Raw genomic sequence first — 19,455 nt, 5'->3', positions numbered from 1 at the left:
GTTTTTAAAATTTTTCCATGCAGCTTGCAGGCATTTGACTTTTGTGACTGTACTTTTAATTTCCGTTTAACTTGCTTCCTCATTTTTGTCTATTTCCGCTTTCTGAAGTTAATTGCTACTGTGGTGGACTTCTTTGGTATTTTCCTCTCCACAAGGATGTTACATTTAATTATATTACACTCGCTATTACCAAATAGTTCAGCTATATTTACCTCGTGAACCAGATCCTGTGCCTCACTTAGGACTAAATCAAGAATTGCCTCTCCCTTTGTGGGTTCCAGGACCAGTTTCTCCAAGAAGTAGTCAGTAATGGTGTCTAGAAATATTATCCCTGCATCCATATCCAGTCAATATGGGGGTAGTTGAAATCCCCCATTATTACTGAGTTTTCAATTTTTATAGCCTCTCTAATCTCCTGGAGCATTTCACAGTCACCCATCACCATTCTGGTGTGGTGGTTGGTAGTATATACGTACTGCTATATTTTTAATATTCAAATAAGAAATTTCTATCCATTCTATCTGCCAGATTTAGATATAGCCTGGGTGCGAGGACCTAGAGAGAGGTCCTAGTCGCAGACGATGTACAGCATGTTTAACTTTCAGTAAAAGTTATATTCATGCTGTTTTGGATGTTAAAACCCTTCTATAAATTGAACTGGAAGTTTTAAATTTGGAAATTCTGAATAAGCTTTAGAAGTTTCCATTGAGGGATGGGAAGTATAGTAAATAATTTTTGAAAGACTTCTACTACAGAACTATTACCATAGCTATATATCTGCCAAGAGCACAGGCTTGTGTTGAAGGCACATTTTTTCTTGTGAACATGTAAATTGCTATGTGTTGAAAAGGAATAGCTCTCTGAAGAGGATATTATATTCTTATTGAATAACACCATGACAGATAGGAGATTGGTTGTTCATTCTTTCTCTAAAGTGCATCTGCAGACCTATACATTTTATCGGTTTGGAGTACTAGGCCTGTTAATTATTCCAAATGTAGATCTTCAAATCGGTATCAAGTTCAGTGAAATTAATTTAGATATTTTAAATAGAAAATAAAACACAGAAGAGATTACCAGGCTTTCACTGGGAAAATTACAACTTTGGAACATTTTGTTCTTTGGTCTCTGGGTTATCATGTTAGAGCATTGCTGGAGGAGTTTTCAAAACAGTGCAAGGCAGGTTAGGGATGCAGAGGTTTCAGCTGCACATCTCAATTCTGAATTGAGGAATAGTACTGATAAAAAGTGAGTTTGGAGCTAGATCTGCAAAATTCTTGTTTTAATCCCTACAATTCCTCTTTAAACCACTTGTAATTTAGGTTGGATTGCATGATTTCATGTGGGTTAGACTGCCATTTTGCTAAGGAAAAATAAATTATTTTTAATTAGATCATATTATAAAAGGCGATTGTAATAATTTTCTCTCTCTCTTCTGACACTTTGTTCGCTACCTTGTGCTGCCTCGGGATGCCTAGGGCAGCCCTCACTGGAAATGCCAAGGTCAGGGCAGGTTGCAAAAGGGAGGGCAGATACTCCCAAGACTGGTGGGTAACACTGAAGTTATTCTCCTCAACCAGTCACAAACTCTGCTTCTGATTCCCCACACTGGTTATCAAGAAGGAAAAAAAAAAAAAACCACACAGACCCCTTTACTGCATTCCAGTTCTCTGGCTCCCAGTCAGCACGTAGGTCCAGGAAAGAGAGACGTTGTTTTAAAAACTCTGCTCACATATACAAAATGTGCTTCTGACCTCAAAGGGTCAGCCACATTACCAGATCAGTATAGGTTTGGATCTTACCCAGAACACCATGCTGCCAGCCAATCCTTTAGTGTCTAAAACTAAAGATTTATTATAACGAAAGAACAAAAAGAGAGATGTGAAATGGTAAAACAGTCACATACAAACAAAGACTTCAGAATCCATATATCAGGTTTCTAGCAGTATTGGTGAGTTTGCTGGCTTGAAAGTCCCCCTGGAATACATTCACAGCTTGAATGGGCCATTCAGTCCTTTGTTCAGAGCTTCAGTATGTAGCAAAGTTCCTCCAGAGGTAAGAAGCAGGATTGGAGATAAAATGGAGAAGATGCAGCTGCCTTTTATAGTCTTTTTGCCATGCGGCCTGTGCTTCCTTTGTTTCAAGCACAAGCTGCCCAGCACGGGGCTTGAAAACCTTAGGGTTCTGTCCGTACTGGAGCTGTCTGTCTCCAGACTTGAGAAGACATCATTTTACACAGTGGTCATGTTTGGAAGATTATCTTTACAACCAGAGGGCTAAGAGCCAGTCTTTGGTGTATCTGTGCAGGACCACAGCACAGATGGAGAAAGGCTGACAGGTGGCTTTAAACTGTCTTTGCCTTCCCCAGATTCTAAGGCCATGAGACTGCTGGGTTCTGTTTCTGGCATAAAATAGCCTCAGGCCCCAAGAAAGGGGTCTGGTAGCTGTGAATGCCCAGATGTAGAGACCCCTTAGGTATGCCAATTGTGCCAGAAAAAGAAAAGCCGGATGGAGGTTGTGACATTGCACTCTATATGCTTTATGGAAATATGCTTATGAATATGACATAACTGGAATATGCTTCATGCTAAACACCCTTTATATGCTGTCATTAGAAAGCTTGTAATCTACTTACTGTGTTCATCCTATTTGTTTGCATGCATTATTTCTATATCTGGAGTTCGGAGACTAAGATATAAACTTATATCACTGATGTAAACATATTAAATGGAGGCCATTAAGGGTGCTCCAGAAACAATCAGTTGTAAATGGCCTTAGTTATTTGAAAGCCTTCCTGTGTACGTGTGGGCCAACCTAGGAAGAATGGAGACTAGGGGTTTTACAGTGACATGTGAACATGTCACCTGATAATGAAATCCATCTCCAGTCGTGAGAAAACCTCTGCTTGTCACCTGAGATGTCTGCTGAACTAACAAGGACTGTACCGGGGAAAGGATTGGGCTGTGGGAAAGGATTGGGCTGTGCATCTCTCTCTATCAGTGATACAGAGGAGAACAATTTACAGATTTACCCTGTATAAGTTTTATACAGAGTAAAACGGATTTATTTGGGGTTTGGATCGCATTGGGAGCTGGGTGTCTGGGTGCTGGAGACAGACTTTAACTAAAAACAGCTCACCAGTCTGCAGCTTTGTGGGCGTGGCCCAGACCCTCGGTCTGTGTTGCAGCAGTCTAGTGTGTCTGGCTTAACAAGGCAGGGTTCTGGAGACCCACGCTGGCAGGGAAAGCGGGCTCAGAGGTGAATTCAGCACATCAGGTGACAGTCCCAAGGGGATCTCTATGACCAAACCCATCTCAGAGGTGTCATAGGAGCCACTACTTTTGTCCTTACTGGCCAGCTCAGCTGGTTTTAAGGTGCAAAGTAGCTTTAATGGACCAGTGAATCTGGCCCAGGATATGTCTTTAAGAAAAGCCTTTCTCTCAGAAGAATGATTGGGAGGTGGGGGGAAGGAGGAGAAAGAGATTCTGTGTAAGCTGATGGTAACTACCTGGAAAAGATTTATTTATACTTGCCATAAGGGAGTGGGCTTTTCAAGCCCTGGGAGTAAGTTTGTAATGCATTTTCATTGGTATTTTTACTACCTTGTGTAGGTTCAGAGTGCAAGTTTTCGGGGTTGGAAAGAAGTGACCTCTATGTTCAATAAAGATGATGAACAACAATTGCTAGCAGAATGCAAGTCTCCAAAATCAAAAGGGTAAGTAAAACTTAGTGGCAAATGAATTAGAAAATCAGCAAGCTGAGGATAATAGCTGCAGGGTCACTGGAGTTAGTAAAGGTAGGGTCTAAAGAACCAATTTAGAAAAAAAATACTAGTCTATTGAAAGTTTCAGAAAGCTAAATGGTTTATATTTTTGAAACTGTTAAATTTGCATTCTTCAAATTTGATCTCTTGTTTAAGCTTTGAACTTAAAATGTGTAGGGCGTGCTCTACTAGGCTGGGTGATTTCCTGAACATACTGGGGGACAGCCACAATAAATGTAGTTGGAATAACAGCCTTTTACTGTAGAATGAAGCTACTGTAGAAAGTAATTAAAAGTTTTTGAATTTTTTTTCCCTCTTAGGTATAATTTAGCACTTTAAACTGTGATCAAGCCTATATGTGTAATATCTATTGCCCTGTAATTCCTCCTCTGAGTCAACTAAATTTCATTTTGTAGTGGAAAAAATCAGTTCAAAGCTTCTTTTAATGCTTTTGACTGATTTTTCTGTTTAAATCAATATTAAGTAACTGATTGGGGGTGCAAGTGAATTGCTGGATAACCAATAGCAGCACTCTGAAATTTTAAGCCAGTATTACTTTTTTTCTTTAAAAAACACAAAAACAAAACAAAAACCCTCTCAAATGTATTTCTCAAATAAGTCCTTATAATGTGGTTGGACACTGAAAAGGGACTGTGTAAAGTGGTACTTTCTAATCCATCATATCTGTTCCTTGCATATAAAGATTCAGTTTAGCAACAAAAATGTTTTGACTATTTTTATTCTTAATAACACTCCAGAACAAGCACAGCTTAGAAAGAATCCAACTTTCTCTCGCTCTTGTGCTTCATTTAGTATAATTGTTTTCTAAGTTCCAGTGACAGGGCCAATCAAGTTACACCTGAAGACAACAGTTACACAGACACTTTGATCCCAGGTTACTTATGGAATGCTAATGTGAGAAGGAAAGAATCCAGCTTAAGTCTAGATTCTCAGGTTGAGTTTGTAGAATTGCCAGTTGCATAATATCTTCTGACTTGTAAAACGAGCACACATGATATGGAAATTGAGACTCTGTAAACATGGAAAAACATGGTAATTTTTAATCAGTTTTCAGAGTACAACTGAACTTTAAGGTTAATTTTGCTGTAAACAGCTCTTGATTTTTTTATTTTTATTTTATAGAAAATGAAACTAAGTGATCACGCTATGAAAAATGAGGAAATCACTGGGAAATCTATGGCTGGGTCTAATTAGATTTGGGGTTGGAAAGAAATTTTCCATTGGCTCAGATTGGCAGAGACCCTGAGGGTGTTTTGCCTTCATCTGCAACATGGGGCACCGGTCACTTGCAGGTTTAGAGTAATGTAAATGGTGGATTGTCTGTGACTTGAAATCTTTAATTAATGATTTGAGGACTTCAGTAACTCAGCCGGAGATGTTAGGGTCTGTTACAGAAGTGGGTGGGTGAGGTTCTGTGGCCTGCAAGGTGCAGGAGGTCAGAGTAGATGATCATATGGTCCCTTCTGACCTTAAAGTCTATGAGATTAAAATAGCTAAAATAGATTTTTGGTTTTAATAACAGAGGAAAGATTTCTTAAAGTACTGATATTCAGTCACTTCTATTTAATTGGGATATTAATAATTTCCCTATTTCGGAGGTTGCAAACTGAAATTAAAACAGTGTTTTCATTTTTTACCCCGTCTTCCCCGACTATAGTCAATGGCTTACTTTAACTGCAATAAGGACATTTGTACATTATTAGTGGGTAATGGAAACTTTGAATCTGCTTCACTTCATAACTCACTGCACATCAAAGGTTATGTATATATCAGCACTAGTACCCGATCTTCTGTGTCTTACTATTTAATTATATACAAACTTACTTGTATAAACACTTGACATTTTGCATTTTTAAATGCTGTACACTGCAAATATTAAGTTTATTAATCTATACACAGCTGAAAATCTAAATTCATATTTCAAATACCCTGTATAAAGTCCCTCTTTCCTTTAAAAGAGAAATATAGCTAGCAGAGATTTCATAAGGTGATTTTTATGGCAATGCATAGTGGCCAATATAGTACAAATCTTTTCAGGAAAGCTGGTAACTATAAAAGCATTTCAGTGCACATTAAATATTTTTGGACATAACCTAGCAGGGTGACAATTGATGTATGAAACTTAGCATTACAGTGACCGAATACTAAAGCTGGTTGGCAAATGATAAACATTTTCATAATTTATTTCCTTTTACCACTGGGGTAAATTTACCTAATTGAATGCTATAATGTTGTTAAGTATAGTTCAAAAATAATGTAATAAAAAGATATAAACCATAAGATTTGGTTGAATTGTAACACCTAATTTGTCTTGCATTCACCCACTTAGCTTGTTCTAGATTATCATATCACTGTACCTTGCTTGGGACCAGAAGTCTGGCGAGCTGCTCTATCTGAAGCTGACAGTAATGAATCCTGGATATGTTAGCATGGCATGGTCACCATCATGGGCTGACATCTTAACCTTAGTGAATGTGTCTGCATGCTCAGCTTTGGATAAAGTGCAAACATAATTTTAATATATAAGAATTACTGCATGACCTTATTGCTATTTCTGTAGGACAAGATTTTCACTGAAATGTAACAGTTACATTAGTATTATAAATGACCATTGTACACTTTGCTTAATTAGAGAAATGAAATTACATAACTTCATATACATGTGTTATGTCAAACAAAGTAGTTTAGATAATTGAACTTTTCTCTATGAACTGCTCAAAGAAAACTGGAACAAATTATTTTTAGGATGCAATGTGTTCCGCACACATTGATGGTTATAAACACACTTTAAAAAGTCTTTAGAACTTGGTTGAAAACAAAATTTAACTCTCTCAAAACTTGGCTCCTTTTTAAAAAAAACCATACAAACGCTGGTTTAGTGCAAGGGTAAGTTAGGGCATTAAGTACAAAGGGGTACGGAGTATCAGGTTGAATAGCACCTTACTTAACAAGCGATTCTACTAATTTCCGCGTGATCATTCATAGAGTAAGGAATCCTATTCCTTATCAATAAAGATAATGGAATTTGGTGCAAAATATTTCAAATGCTCATATTGATGCCTTTGTTTTTTTGTGTCAGAGTATTTCTTTGGTGTGTGAAAATTATCCCCAGACTTCTTTCTGCTGAGTTGATTTGGCAGAACCAGTTTAGGAAAGTTTATCTTTTGCTATCTTGAATAAATATGTCCTCTAAATAGAGTTTGATGTTTTTAATGGGGAGAAACATCAATGTTTAAATAATACAGTTTTGTTATTCTCTAGAACTAATTTAAAATTAAAAGAAGATGTGAAGTCAGAAAAGAAATCTGGATTTTGGGACAGTTTGGCAATAAAACAGAACATCCAAAGCAGGAAACCAGATCAGATTGAAGGGTGGGAACCACCACAGATTACTGCTGGAGACCCCATCAGTGATGCAGGCAATACTGTAAGTGACTATCCATCCTGGTCAGGCTGGGAAGATGAGACCAAAGGCTCCACAAAATACACCAACCTTGCAAGCTCAGGAAACAGTTCCAGATGGAGTATCAAATCAGCGGGAAAGCTGGTTAGTATTAGAAGACAGAGCAAAGGTAACCTTACTGATAACTGGGAAGAACTAGAATGACACGGATAATGTGAAATACTTTACGAATAAGAATAGAACAGTTCCATGATTTACATGTGTATTTAAACCAAAATTAAATCTGCTCAATATTGCACCTTTATACAGTACTTTGTTTTATTCAAATTGTTAGAGATTTTTTTCTCACATTTTCTTATTACATTGTTGGATAGTTAGATTTTCCACACTGAAAAGATGGAGAACCTATTTTGTGCCTATATTTCATATTCAGACTCTGAAGTATGTTGGGTTGTTGGTTTTACCAAAAAGAAAAAAAAAAAGTAATTCCTTAGCGAATGTAAAATACAGGTTGTGAATTTTGACTGCCTTATGTAGAACTTCCATGAGCCTGGGGTCCTGGGTTTTCTGATTCTTAAGGATCACTCAAGATTTTATTTTTGATTCTGTCTCTTTAAGTAACAGTGCTGATCTGCAGCTTGCCACAACAATGCTTCCATTTGATACACCATTTTCCAGATCTTCAGCGTGAGTACATGCTTCTCTGGTTTGTCCATACAAGATGCTACATTTTCACAATGTGCTATGTTACAGTACGTGAAATGTGAGAACACCAAATGAGTCTTCCAAAGTTTATACTGAATGGTCCTTAGTGAAAAGTTGGCAGTTTTTAAAAACAAATTTGTCATGCTAAGAATAAATATAAATATTTATTAAACATCAGGAAAGCAAACATTACAGTTGGATGTAAGGGAATTCAATATTTGAAACCCTTACCCTTCAATCTAGGGATATATTGCTTCTCATGGAGGTGGTGAATGTTCTTGTTTTTACAAAAGCTGGTCCTTGTTCTCCTTCAAATTGTTTAATCTTGGTCCTACGTTTATTTTTTGTAAGAAAGGATCTGATGATGCCCTTTGGCATTTTCAGTATAGCTAAGCAATTGCAAGTACATTCACACACACACAAGCTTTAATGCTTTTTTGTTATAAGGCTCCATCTTATTAGCTACTGATACTTTTATTTTTAGTGAAAAGGGGCAAAGCATGAAACTTTACACTAGAGATGTGAGATGTATATAAAACACTAAAAGTGCCTCTTTATAACATGCCATTATTTTAATGATGTAATTAGTAGTATGTCCAACATCAGATCTAAAACCAGTTTCTGTTTTGTTTCAGATATACTGTATAAATACTACTTTAACACTTAGGGGAAAAAACCCCTAATGTTTCATCAAATACAGATGTTAGGATTTTTCTCTCCTGAATGTTAAACTGGTATTATAGTTACAAATTAGATAGAGTATAACATATGTCATTTGTAACTCTTTCTATATTATATATTCTACAGCAATATGACTACCATGAGTAGGAAGCTCAAATACCCATTTCAAACAAAATCAAAACCTTTTATAAGAAATTAAAATGTACTGTTAATATGCTAAGCATGTCTTGCTGTATATATATTTTTCACAAGAAGTCTCTGCTAACCAAAAGGATGCTTGCAATTTTCTTTAAATGTTTCTGCTGGTGTCTGTCTTTCCGCTGCCACATTTGCCCCCCAACACATACACTGATGTATGTCCTTCTGGTTTGCAGTATCCAAATGGATATTCATTTGAAATCAGTGAAATCTCTGCTATATAGATCTCCCTGTATGGAAACAGTGTGTCAAAGCATGTCTTTTTTAAAAATAGAACGTTACGAGACACTGTTTTAAAATTATATAAAGGAACAACAGTGGTTGGCTGCTGCAAAACGGGGTCTCTTGGTTTGTAAATTTATTATTACAAAAATTAATAGGGGAGAGAGGGCTGGAGTTACATTATACTGTATACGAGTTAGGTATTATTATTATTTGGCTCCATTAGGAAAAATACAAATTCACCTTAGGCAAGAAACAGGTTTATACAAACTTCTGTCCTGGGCATGAGTACAGAAAATCCTTGCTAATTTTTGTAAAAGATACTCTGTTCTACAGTTCATTGAAAGCATTTATAGAGCATGAGCAAAAGTGTGGCATGTTGGCAGTTAGTGCTAACATAAAGGGATTGAAGCAAATCTACTAGGAACCCTCAATGTTTTACTGGGGGAGAAGAGTCAAGGATGCCATTTTTTCCTCCAGTGGAAGCTCCGTTTATACTGTTACCAGTAAAAGTTATGCCTTGCACATTATACTGCTAAGTGCCTGTATTTCACCTTGATGATGTATTTGTGATGCACAGCTGAACTGAGAAGTTAATTTTCATTTTTTGTTTTTAAATTTCCAATAAAGGATATAGTCTCAAGGCAGAAATTTATTATAAAAGAAAACTGTATCTACAGAACTTGAGATATGTAAATGTAAGGTCTGACTTCCTTAGCTATACAGATGTTTTTTAAAAAGTGGTTTCCTCAGACATAATTCTTTAATTATAAAGACAAATATTAAATTTAATATAATTTATTGTTCTGCTTTGGTAACATTTCTGTTTTGAGAACACAGTGGTGTGACATTTTCTTTTGTAATGTTCATAGACTTTTTGTTAAATATCTATCCAGAGATTATGATTTTTTTTCTTTTTAAATGTTTAGCTACACTATACATTCATGGACTTATGCTGTACATAACTCCATGTGTGGAACAGGAGTAGAATATGCCCCTTAAAATTTGTTTTGAAATTGCATTTCAATCCTATGTGAACTGGTTTAGAAGAAAGATAGCATCAAAATTGTATACTAAGATTGCACAAAATGAATAAAATATTGTTTATATTGCTTTTTCATTGCCAATCTGCATGATTGTTGTCTTGAACTTAATGGGAGTAAGCTGCTCCGTATCTGTAACTAGTCACTTAATAAGTAAATAAACGTTCTTTTCTGGGTATTTTTATTTATTAGCATCACTTGCAAAAATATAGTATTTTCACATCTTAATAAAGAATCAATTTGAACTGAAATGCCTCATTCCATAATTTTTGTTCCATATTCATGCCTGTATATGTGATCTGATTTGCCATAAAGCTATGTGATTAGTGTTTGTATGTAACTTTCAGGTTCTTGAGTCATCTTAGAATTCATTCAAGGAAGTAATAGATTATGTCTAAACAAATACATGTGTATATAATGATGCACGTTTGAATTCTCCTAGAAGTAGCAGATATCCTAGTTATGAAGCATTGCCTGTTCTTGTAGTGAAAGAATTTGACTTGTCTTGACTGATACTCACTTGTTTGTTAATAACTCCATAACTGTTGTGAAAGCAAGAGCAGAATGGTACCCTACTGCATTCTGAAGATTTCAAAGTTAGTAGTATGCTATCTTTATGTAGGAAGGACATCTCAATATGCTGATTCCTCCTTGCTTGTTTACTGATTTTGTTGGGATTGTGATATATAACAAAGGCCTGAGAGATGTTTGGTGGGTTTTATTGATGTTTTGTTTTGGGTTTTTTGCTTGCTGGTTCTTGCTGACTGTTTTTCCTGGCTACAACTAGAAGGACTGTAAGAGTGGTATCCTTTATCATGGCATGCTGGATAATCAACAAATGGATAAAGAGCACAAAGTTGAGAAACAAAGGATATTGAACATAGTGTACATTTTACTTTAATTTCAGATTTCTCTGTAGGAATAAGGCAGTGAAGCGTGTGGTGAAAAATCAGGCAAAAGTGACTAAAATATTTGTATACTCTAATCTCATGTAAACTCTGAGCTAGTTTCACAAGGAAGGAGAAGAACTGCTTGTAAAGTAAATTTCAGATAGACTTGTCCTCTATCTCAGATGGAAGAGGCTATTTACTTCAGAATTTGGGAAGTCAGAAACATCAAATTCTGGCATTCACTGAAAGACACAAGAAAACAATTATATTGTCTTACCTTTACCAGTTTATTAAATGGTTCAAGAACTTGTCTGTTTAAACTTTTATGCTGCTGAGAGCAGGGTGGATAAAAATTGATGATTTATAAAAATCAGATTTTTTTAATACAAATATATTTTTCTTTTAAAAATCTATTTTAAAGTAATTTTTTGAAATTGATAACCTGTGTTACAGCCTAAATTTAATCTATTATATTAATTTAAATAAATAAAAAATTAAGCAGTAATTGTGTAACCCTTCTGCCAGGTGGCGCCAGCAGCAACCAGGACCAAGTTCAATACCTAGGGGCTCCTTTCCATCGATACAACACAGAATCAGCTTGAGCCCCCACCCAGTAACCTGGGAAAATTACACAGCACTCTTGGGCACCTCTGAGAGGCAATACTTCCCCACTCACAAGCACAGAATCTGAGAGTAGAAAAGAAACTTCTAATGAAAGGAGGGAAGTTACCTGACATTAATTAAGGAAAACTCTACAAGCAGGATTCATAATCCTAAAAATGTGATAGGACACCCACCCCAGAGTGCGTGGGGCAGTGTCTTTTGCCTCATGTTCCTGAGTTCTACAACCAAAAGTTCCTATTCTGTGCCCCTCTGCTCCCTCACCATACCCCACTCACAGTGGTTGTCCTTGGTCAGTGAGGCGTATCTGTGTGAGTTCACCTCCCACCAGGGGAAGAAAGCACCTTGCTTGCTCTGAGCACTTGTTCTGGCTGGCCGCCCTACCAGCCACTTGTTCCACTCCGCTGGTTCCCTGCCAGCCGCTCGCTCCTCCCGCTGCCTCCCCATTTCACTCACCCGTCACCTTTTGCCACCTGCCTCTCTGCTGTGACCTCTGCAAGTCAGTTTCTTGAGGTTTCACCCAGCTCTTAGTGATCTTCATCTCTTACGCTGGACAGAAACATGGTCCCACCACAAGTGATTGTCAGATCTTTTGAGCACCTAAAATAACAAAAGGCTCCTAATGGAGCTTATTTAGCTCTGCCTTTGAAAAGTGGGGAGGAACAGGTTACACCAGACCGGGGACACTCCTTCTGGCTCGCTATCCCCACTCCTCTTATTTTCACAGGGATCTGGTATTCAAGCCCCTGGCTTAATCACCCTTTCAACTGAGGACAGCCCCCTTGTTTGGGACAGGTTAAGCACAGTTCTGCCCCCCTTTATTCATATAATACAGACAATAACATTGATAATATTTCACCATCCCTGCATTCAGTACTAAAGTGATTTGTAACCCTACACCAGCCAAACTTGATCACTTGGAGCTACACAGCTCCTGTCTGCTGGACACCTATGCAAAGTAGGTGTGTTAAATACAGTTTGCTCCTGAAGTCTCTCCTCCTCCCAGATAGCTGTCAGGGGAGAACTCGTTTAGACCCAGATTACATCTGCTTGCTGCCAAAGTTTTAAAGCAAGCCAAACTAATGAACAGGCTAAGCACATGAAATCTGTTGGTTTTTTTTTTTTTTTTAAGTGCTAAACCAGCTTTTGATGGCAATGTCTTCATTTCACTTATTCAGGTAGTTCAGTTCATTTAAAGTTAAGAAACTGATTGGGAGTTGAAAAAGCAGGAAAGCTTGTTTTGCTCTTCCAGTCTATGAATAAAAATTAGGTGTGAGGGGGTGAGATTGACAAATTCTAAAGTCTTGAAGGACATGATGACCAGAAATGATCAGCTAGATACAGGTAATACTACTTTTGTTTAATAAATAAGGTAGCTTTAAATGCAAACCATTCTTTTGTATCCAACACATTTAAGATAGTTTAATAAAAGTTTTAAATGCTATTTTTATAATTTTTGATTGAACTCCCAATTTCTATCCAAACCGAGCTTGACATAAATCACAAGTAAAAAATTAATCATCTAATAAATAAGAAATGCATCATTTACCATTTTTGTAACATAATACAAAATTGTAAAAATTAAGACTTTGAATAAATGTATGTACATGGTATGTCCTCCTGATTAGCAGAAAGTACCAAGTTTAGTGTAAAGTCTATAGTTAGTTTCAATTCAACACATTTTGATGGTTATCAACCTTTCTTTAGGAAAATTATTCAAATACACATGCAAAAAAGATTAAAATTGATTATTTACGTAAGAACAGCCATATTGGGTCAGACCAATGGTCCATCTAGCCCAGTATCCTGTGTTTCGACAGTGGCCAATGCCAGGTGCTTCAGAGGGAATGAACAGAACAGGTCATCATCAAGTGATCCATCCCCTGTTGCCCATTCTCAGCCTCTGGCAAACAGAGGCTAGGGACACTTCAGAGCATAATCTGGCTAATAGCCATTGATGGACTTACCCTGCATGAACTTATCTAGTTCTTTTTTGAACCCTGTTTTAGTCTTGGTCTTCATAACATCCTCTGGCAAAGAGTTCCACAGGTTGTCTTTGCATTGTGTGAAGAAATACTTCTTTTTGTTTGTTTTAAACCTGCTGCCTATTAATTTCATTTAGTGACCCCTAGTGCTTGTGTTATGAGAAGGAGTAAATAACACTTCCTTATTTACTTTCTCCACACCAGTCATGATTTTATAGACCTCTATCATATCCCCTCTTAGTCATCTTTTCTAAACTGAAAAGTTGCAGTCTTCTTATTAATATGTCCTCATAAATCAAGATTTCCTGCTTGCTGATTTTAAATCAGGATTTAAATCACTTTGATTTAAATCAATCCATTCTGTCTGAGAGTGAAGAATACAGATGAAAATTAACTATTGTAACTTGAATATGGTTCTGACGGCTTCGTTAGCTTCCATTTGTGGAGGTCTCCGATTTCTCCGATTCTAAGGATACAAACATTCAACATGGCCAGCTGCTCTCATTCTGGAAGCACGACTACCGAAGGGTTCCAGTGGCACCATAGCAGTTCCCCACATTGCCTTACCAACAGAGCTGGTATCTGGCTCCTTGGACACAGGCTCAACAACAGCAGGATCACAACTTTATATCGCAACTTTCAAAGCCCGTTGCCAACTGTGCCCACATATCTATTCAGGGGACACCATCACAGGGCCTAATAACATCAGCCACACTATCAGAGGCTCATTCACCTGCACATCCACCAATGTGATATATGCTATCATGTGCCAGCAATGCCCCTCTGCCAGGTACATTGGTCAAACTGGACAGTCTCTACGTAAAAGAATAAATGGACACAAATCAGATGTCAAGAATTATAACATTCATAAACCAGTCGGAGAACACTTCAATCTCTCTGGTCACGCGATGACAGACATGAAAGTTGCAATATTACAACAAAAAAACTTCAAATCCAGACTCCAGTGAGAGACTGTTGAATTGGAATTCATTTGCAAATTGGATACAATTAACTTAGCCACTCCCAGTCTCTATTCAAGCCTAAGTCATTATGCAAGGTAACCTGTTTCCCCTTGTTTTTTCCTAACCCCCCCCCCCCCACACACACACAGACGTTCTTGTTAAACCCTGGATTTGTGCTGGAAATGGCCCACCTTGATTATCATACACATTGTAAGGAGAGTGATCACTTTAGATAAGCTATTACCAGCAGGAGAGTGGGGTGGGGGGAGGTATTTTTTCATGCTTTGTGTGTATAAAAAGATCTTCTACACTTTCCACAGTATGCATCCAATGAAGTGAGCTGTAGCTCACGAAAGCTTATGCTCAAATAAATTGGTTAGTCTCTAAGGTGCCACAAGTACTCCTTTTCTTTTTGCGAATACAGACTAACACGGCTGTTACTCTGAAACCTGGGTTAGTCATTAGTATCAGAGGGGTAGCCATGTTAGTCTGTATCCTCAAAAACAACGAGGAATCTGGTGGCACCTTAAAGACTAACAGATTTATTTGCGCATAAGCTTTCGTGGGTTGAGGCCATAAGCTTAAATCATTTTTTACCCACGAAAGTTTATGCGCAAATAAATCTGTTAGTCTCTAAGGTGCCACCAGACTCCTTGTTGTTTTTGTGGGTTGGTCATAGTGGAGCTCATGGCCTCAGTATTCGCTTTCAGAGTGGTCCCGTTCAACTCGGGAGGACTCCCCCATCTTGCCCCCACAACCTTTGTCTTGTAGACATTTGGAAATGGGCTAATCGGTCCATCCTGTAGCCCCAACTCTGATGGTACCAGCAGATCCGGAGAGACTCCCTTTGTTGTCTTCAGATGCTGCTGTGTCATTGACACCTTCCTCTCCACCAGATGACTACTGACAGTTTCAAGAGCTGCTACAGATGATAGCCAGGGCTCTTGAGAGCCACTAGAAGAGGTGATGGACAGTCAGCATCAGTCACTAGATATCCTGCATGCATCGATACCCACAAGGGTGACTCCCTCAATCAGTGAGGCCATTCAATCATGGCACACTCTGTGGCATACCCCAGCCATGTGCATGCCAACCTCAAAGGGAGTAGAGAAAGATACTATGTCCCCTCATAAGAGATCTGAATTTCTATTTTCACATCCTCCACCTAACTCCTTGGTGATACAGGCTGTGTCAGCGCAATCCAAACACCATCACCCACCCTTTACCTCAGCAGGCAGGTAGGATAAGAGACTGCACCTCATGGTTTGAAAAGTCTTCTCCTTGGCTGGACTACAGTTTCAGATCTCTAACTACTTGGTACTAATGGCCAAGTATGACTTTATAAACTATGGCTGGATGGAGAAATTTGCAGATAAGCTATCTCTGCAGGATTATACTAGATTCCAAATGATTTTACAAGAGGGCAAATTGGTTGCCAGGTCTATACTTGAGGCTGCAGTTGATTCTGCAGACATGTCCTCGCGTGTATTGGTGACTGGAATTGTCATGAGGAGGGAATCCTGGTTACACACCTCCAGGTTTCCCTAGAAATGTGCAGAACACAACTGAGGACCTTCTCTTTGATGAAACACACCTCTTTGACCAGAAAACTGATGGTTCCTTACACTTTCTAAAAGACTGTACAGCTACCTTAGGCATATATATATACCGGCACCAAAGAGAAAATTTGATCACCCACCACCTGTCCAATGCTATAGAGCTCCTCACTTCTACCGCCAATGGGCCTGTGAACCTCCTCAGAAGCACCCTAAGATACACAGAGCCCATCCGCCTGTTCTGGCAATGTTGACCTCTGCAGAACACACTCAGTCATTGCAAAAATGATGCCTAGAGAGCTGTCAACCACTCTGTATACCAATGCTTCTACCCTCCACACCTTTTGGGGGTCATCTCAAACTTTGTACCAGCTTGGAGAGCTATAACAATGGACAAGTGGGTCTTAGATGTCGTTTGATGTGGCTACACTAGAGGTTTATGGTGACACCTCCACATCTCCCATTCCAACCCTCCTCAGCGATTCCTCTCATGAGAGTATTCTTAACCTAGAGGTAGACTCCCTTCTACAGAGAGGAGCAGTGGAGCCAGTCCCTGAAGCCTTTTGGGGCATAGGGTTCTATTCCAACTCTTTCTTGGTACCCAAAAAGAAAGGGGGTGCAGACCAATCTTGGATCTCTGACACCTCAACTGTTCAATTAGGAAGCTGAAATTCTGAATGGTCATGCTTGCGGCCATCAGTCCCTCACTAGAAAAAGGCATGTGGTTTACGGCACTCAACATGCAAGATGCCTACTTCCATACTGACATACATCCGACCCACAGAAGGTTCCTGAGATTCAAAGTGGGGCATTGACACTTCCAGTACAGAGATCTCCCATTCAGACTTACCACTGTCCCACAAGTTTTTACAAAGGTTTTCTCTGTGGTAGGGACGCATCTGTGACATCAGGGAATGCTTGTCTTCCCATACCTAGAGACTGGCAGCATGTCCCAGATAGGAAGCTCGTGCATCAACCTCCCAGCTTCTTCTACTCCTCTCCTTCATAGGAGTGAGCATCAGTGTGAAAAATCAACTTTACTCGGTCCCTGGAATACATATGAGCTTGCATTTATTTGACCTCTGAACAAGCTTGTCTGCCAAAGAACTGATTACTGGACCAAATAGCCCTGATAACGTCCAAACCTTCGGTCTCAGCCAGGACCTGACTCTCCATCCTAGGTCACATGGCAGTGAACATATATGTCATGCCTTTTGCCTGCATATTCCTTTGATGTCTACAGCTATGGCTGCAAAGAGTCTATTCTCCTATGTACCAGTCAATGAACATCATACTCAATGTTCACCGGAGGTCATCTCTTCTCTCTGTTGGTAGATCAAGTCTGGTCTGGGATGCCCTTCCTCTCATCCTCGCTGACCATGACAGTCATAATGGATGCGTCACTTTCAGGCTGGGGCGCTCACATTGGAGATGACATGACACAAGGCACCTGGACCACGCCCGAGGCCAGGATGCACATAAACATTCTTGAACTTTGGGCAGTACACAAAGCATGTCACGTGTTCTTACCAACTATCCTCTATCACCACATCCTCGTCATGTCAGATACCACCACCACCACCACCACACTACATAAACAAACAAGGGGGCACAAGGCCCCCAGTGCTGTATATGGAGATGATTCACCTTTGAGTATGGTGCATCAAACAATATATCCTTTTGTCAGCAGCCTACCTTTCAGGCACCTAGAATGTGATTGCAGATTCTTTCAGCAGGAACTTTGCAACTGACCACAAATGGAAGTTGCACAACACTACAATCATGGAGATCTTTGGTCATTGGGGTACGCCAATCAGAGATCTCTTTGCATCTCACACCAACACCAAGTGCACCCAGTATTGCTCCAGGGGAGGACTCGGTGCCCGCTCATTGGGCAACACTCTGGTTGCTGACTTAGTCAGACTGGACAAACAATACCCCCTCCCCACTCCTACCCTGTGCCCTCCACGAACTCCAGCAGGACAAAATGACAGTTATTCTGGTTCTGTTTTTCCCAATTCTGATTCCCTCCTCTTCTCCACATGTTGAAACAACCTCCACTCCTGCTGTAGCCATTTCCGGTGTTGCTGATGCAACACAACGGCAGACTCAGTCATCCAGATCCATGGATGCTACACCGGACAGGATGGTTTTTGAATGGACACCTCCATTAGCATGAGAATGCTCATTGGTGGTGCAAAACATCCTCTCCAGTAGCTGAAAGGACTGCACGAGGTGATCGTATCAGGCCAAATGAACATGGTTTGCCTCCTGGGCATCCCCATGCTCTTCGACTATTTCCTCCATCTGAAAACTCTGGGACTTTCTCTCAGCTCTGTCAGCACTTTCCATCCTCCAGTGGAAGGGCATTTGATTTTTAACCACCCCTTGACCACTTGGTTCTGGAAGGGCCTTTTACATAAATATCCATCCATTCAGCCCAGTGCTCCCCAATGGGATCTCAACCTAGTCCTTACCTGTTTAATGAACTCTCCCTTTGAACCCTGGCCTCCTGCCCTCTCTTGCCTCTCCATGAAGGTCCCTTTCTTATTGCCATTACCTCAGCAAGGAAGGTTGGTGAGCTGGGAGCCATGGTGACAACCCTCCCCGCCCTTCCACCACGTTCCATGTGGACAAGGTCTTTATGACTGAATCCCAAGTTTCTGTTAAAGGTGGTTTCCCAATTCCATCTGAACCAACCCGTACATCTGCCAACCTTCTTTCCAAAACCACATGCCTTGAATGAGGAATGGCGGCTTCATTCCCTTGATGTGCGTAGGGCCCTGGCCTTTTATCTACAAAGGACAAAGCCATTCTATAAGTTTCCCAAGCTATTTATCACCACAGCAGAGAGAATTAAAGGACATGCCCTTTTCACCCAGAGAATCTCTAAGTGGGTCTTAGGGTGCATTACACGCTGCTATCAATTGTTAGGGTGTTCCCCACCAGATGGGATATGAGCTGATTCCACAAGAGCGCAAGCATCAACTATAGCCATGCTCCGCAACATGCCACTTGTGGACATATGCAAGATGGCCACATGGAGTTTGGCACAGACCTTTCCCTCCCACTATGCTCTAGTATGTGATTCCCCACAGATGCTTCGTTCAGCACAGTGGTCCCCTGTTCTGTGATTCCATCATCTTCCTCGCATCCGTCTCGTATCTAGGTACTGCTTGTCAATCACCCTGTGTGGAATTACAATAGAGACCATCACTTGAAAAAGAAGGGGAGGTTACTTACCTGTAACTGGCGATTCTTCAAGATGTGTGGTCCCAGTGTGTATTCCAATCCCACCCTCCTCCTCCTCTGCTGCGGATCTGATAAGTCTGTGGTGTAGAAGGAACTGGAGATGCTGGTGGTTTGCCCTGCCCTTTATTGCCTCGAGAAACCATGAGGAAACAC

The 19,455-nt window shown here is 39.6% G+C and overlaps 1 protein-coding gene across 2 annotated transcripts in view; it reads left to right on the top strand.

The window, feature by feature from the left end:
* The window catches only part of TDRP (testis development related protein), a 39,211-nt gene extending 28,931 nt beyond the window's left edge, over window positions 1-10,280 (top strand). For both annotated transcript variants that reach the window (XM_074946823.1, XM_074946822.1), the window contains 2 exons: window positions 3,612-3,715; window positions 7,046-10,280. In XM_074946823.1, coding sequence (XP_074802924.1) covers window positions 3,612-3,715; window positions 7,046-7,391 — 450 coding nt within the window. In that variant the 3' untranslated portion in view covers window positions 7,392-10,280. The remainder of the gene's footprint in view (window positions 1-3,611; window positions 3,716-7,045) is intronic.
* Window positions 10,281-19,455: the final 9,175 nt, after the last annotated feature.

This window comes from Natator depressus, chromosome 3, assembly GCF_965152275.1.
Source record: "Natator depressus isolate rNatDep1 chromosome 3, rNatDep2.hap1, whole genome shotgun sequence".
NCBI classification, from domain to species: Eukaryota; Metazoa; Chordata; order Testudines; family Cheloniidae; genus Natator; species Natator depressus.
The sequence above is the reverse complement of the archived record's forward strand: the minus strand, read 5'-3'. Positions and strand labels throughout refer to the sequence as shown.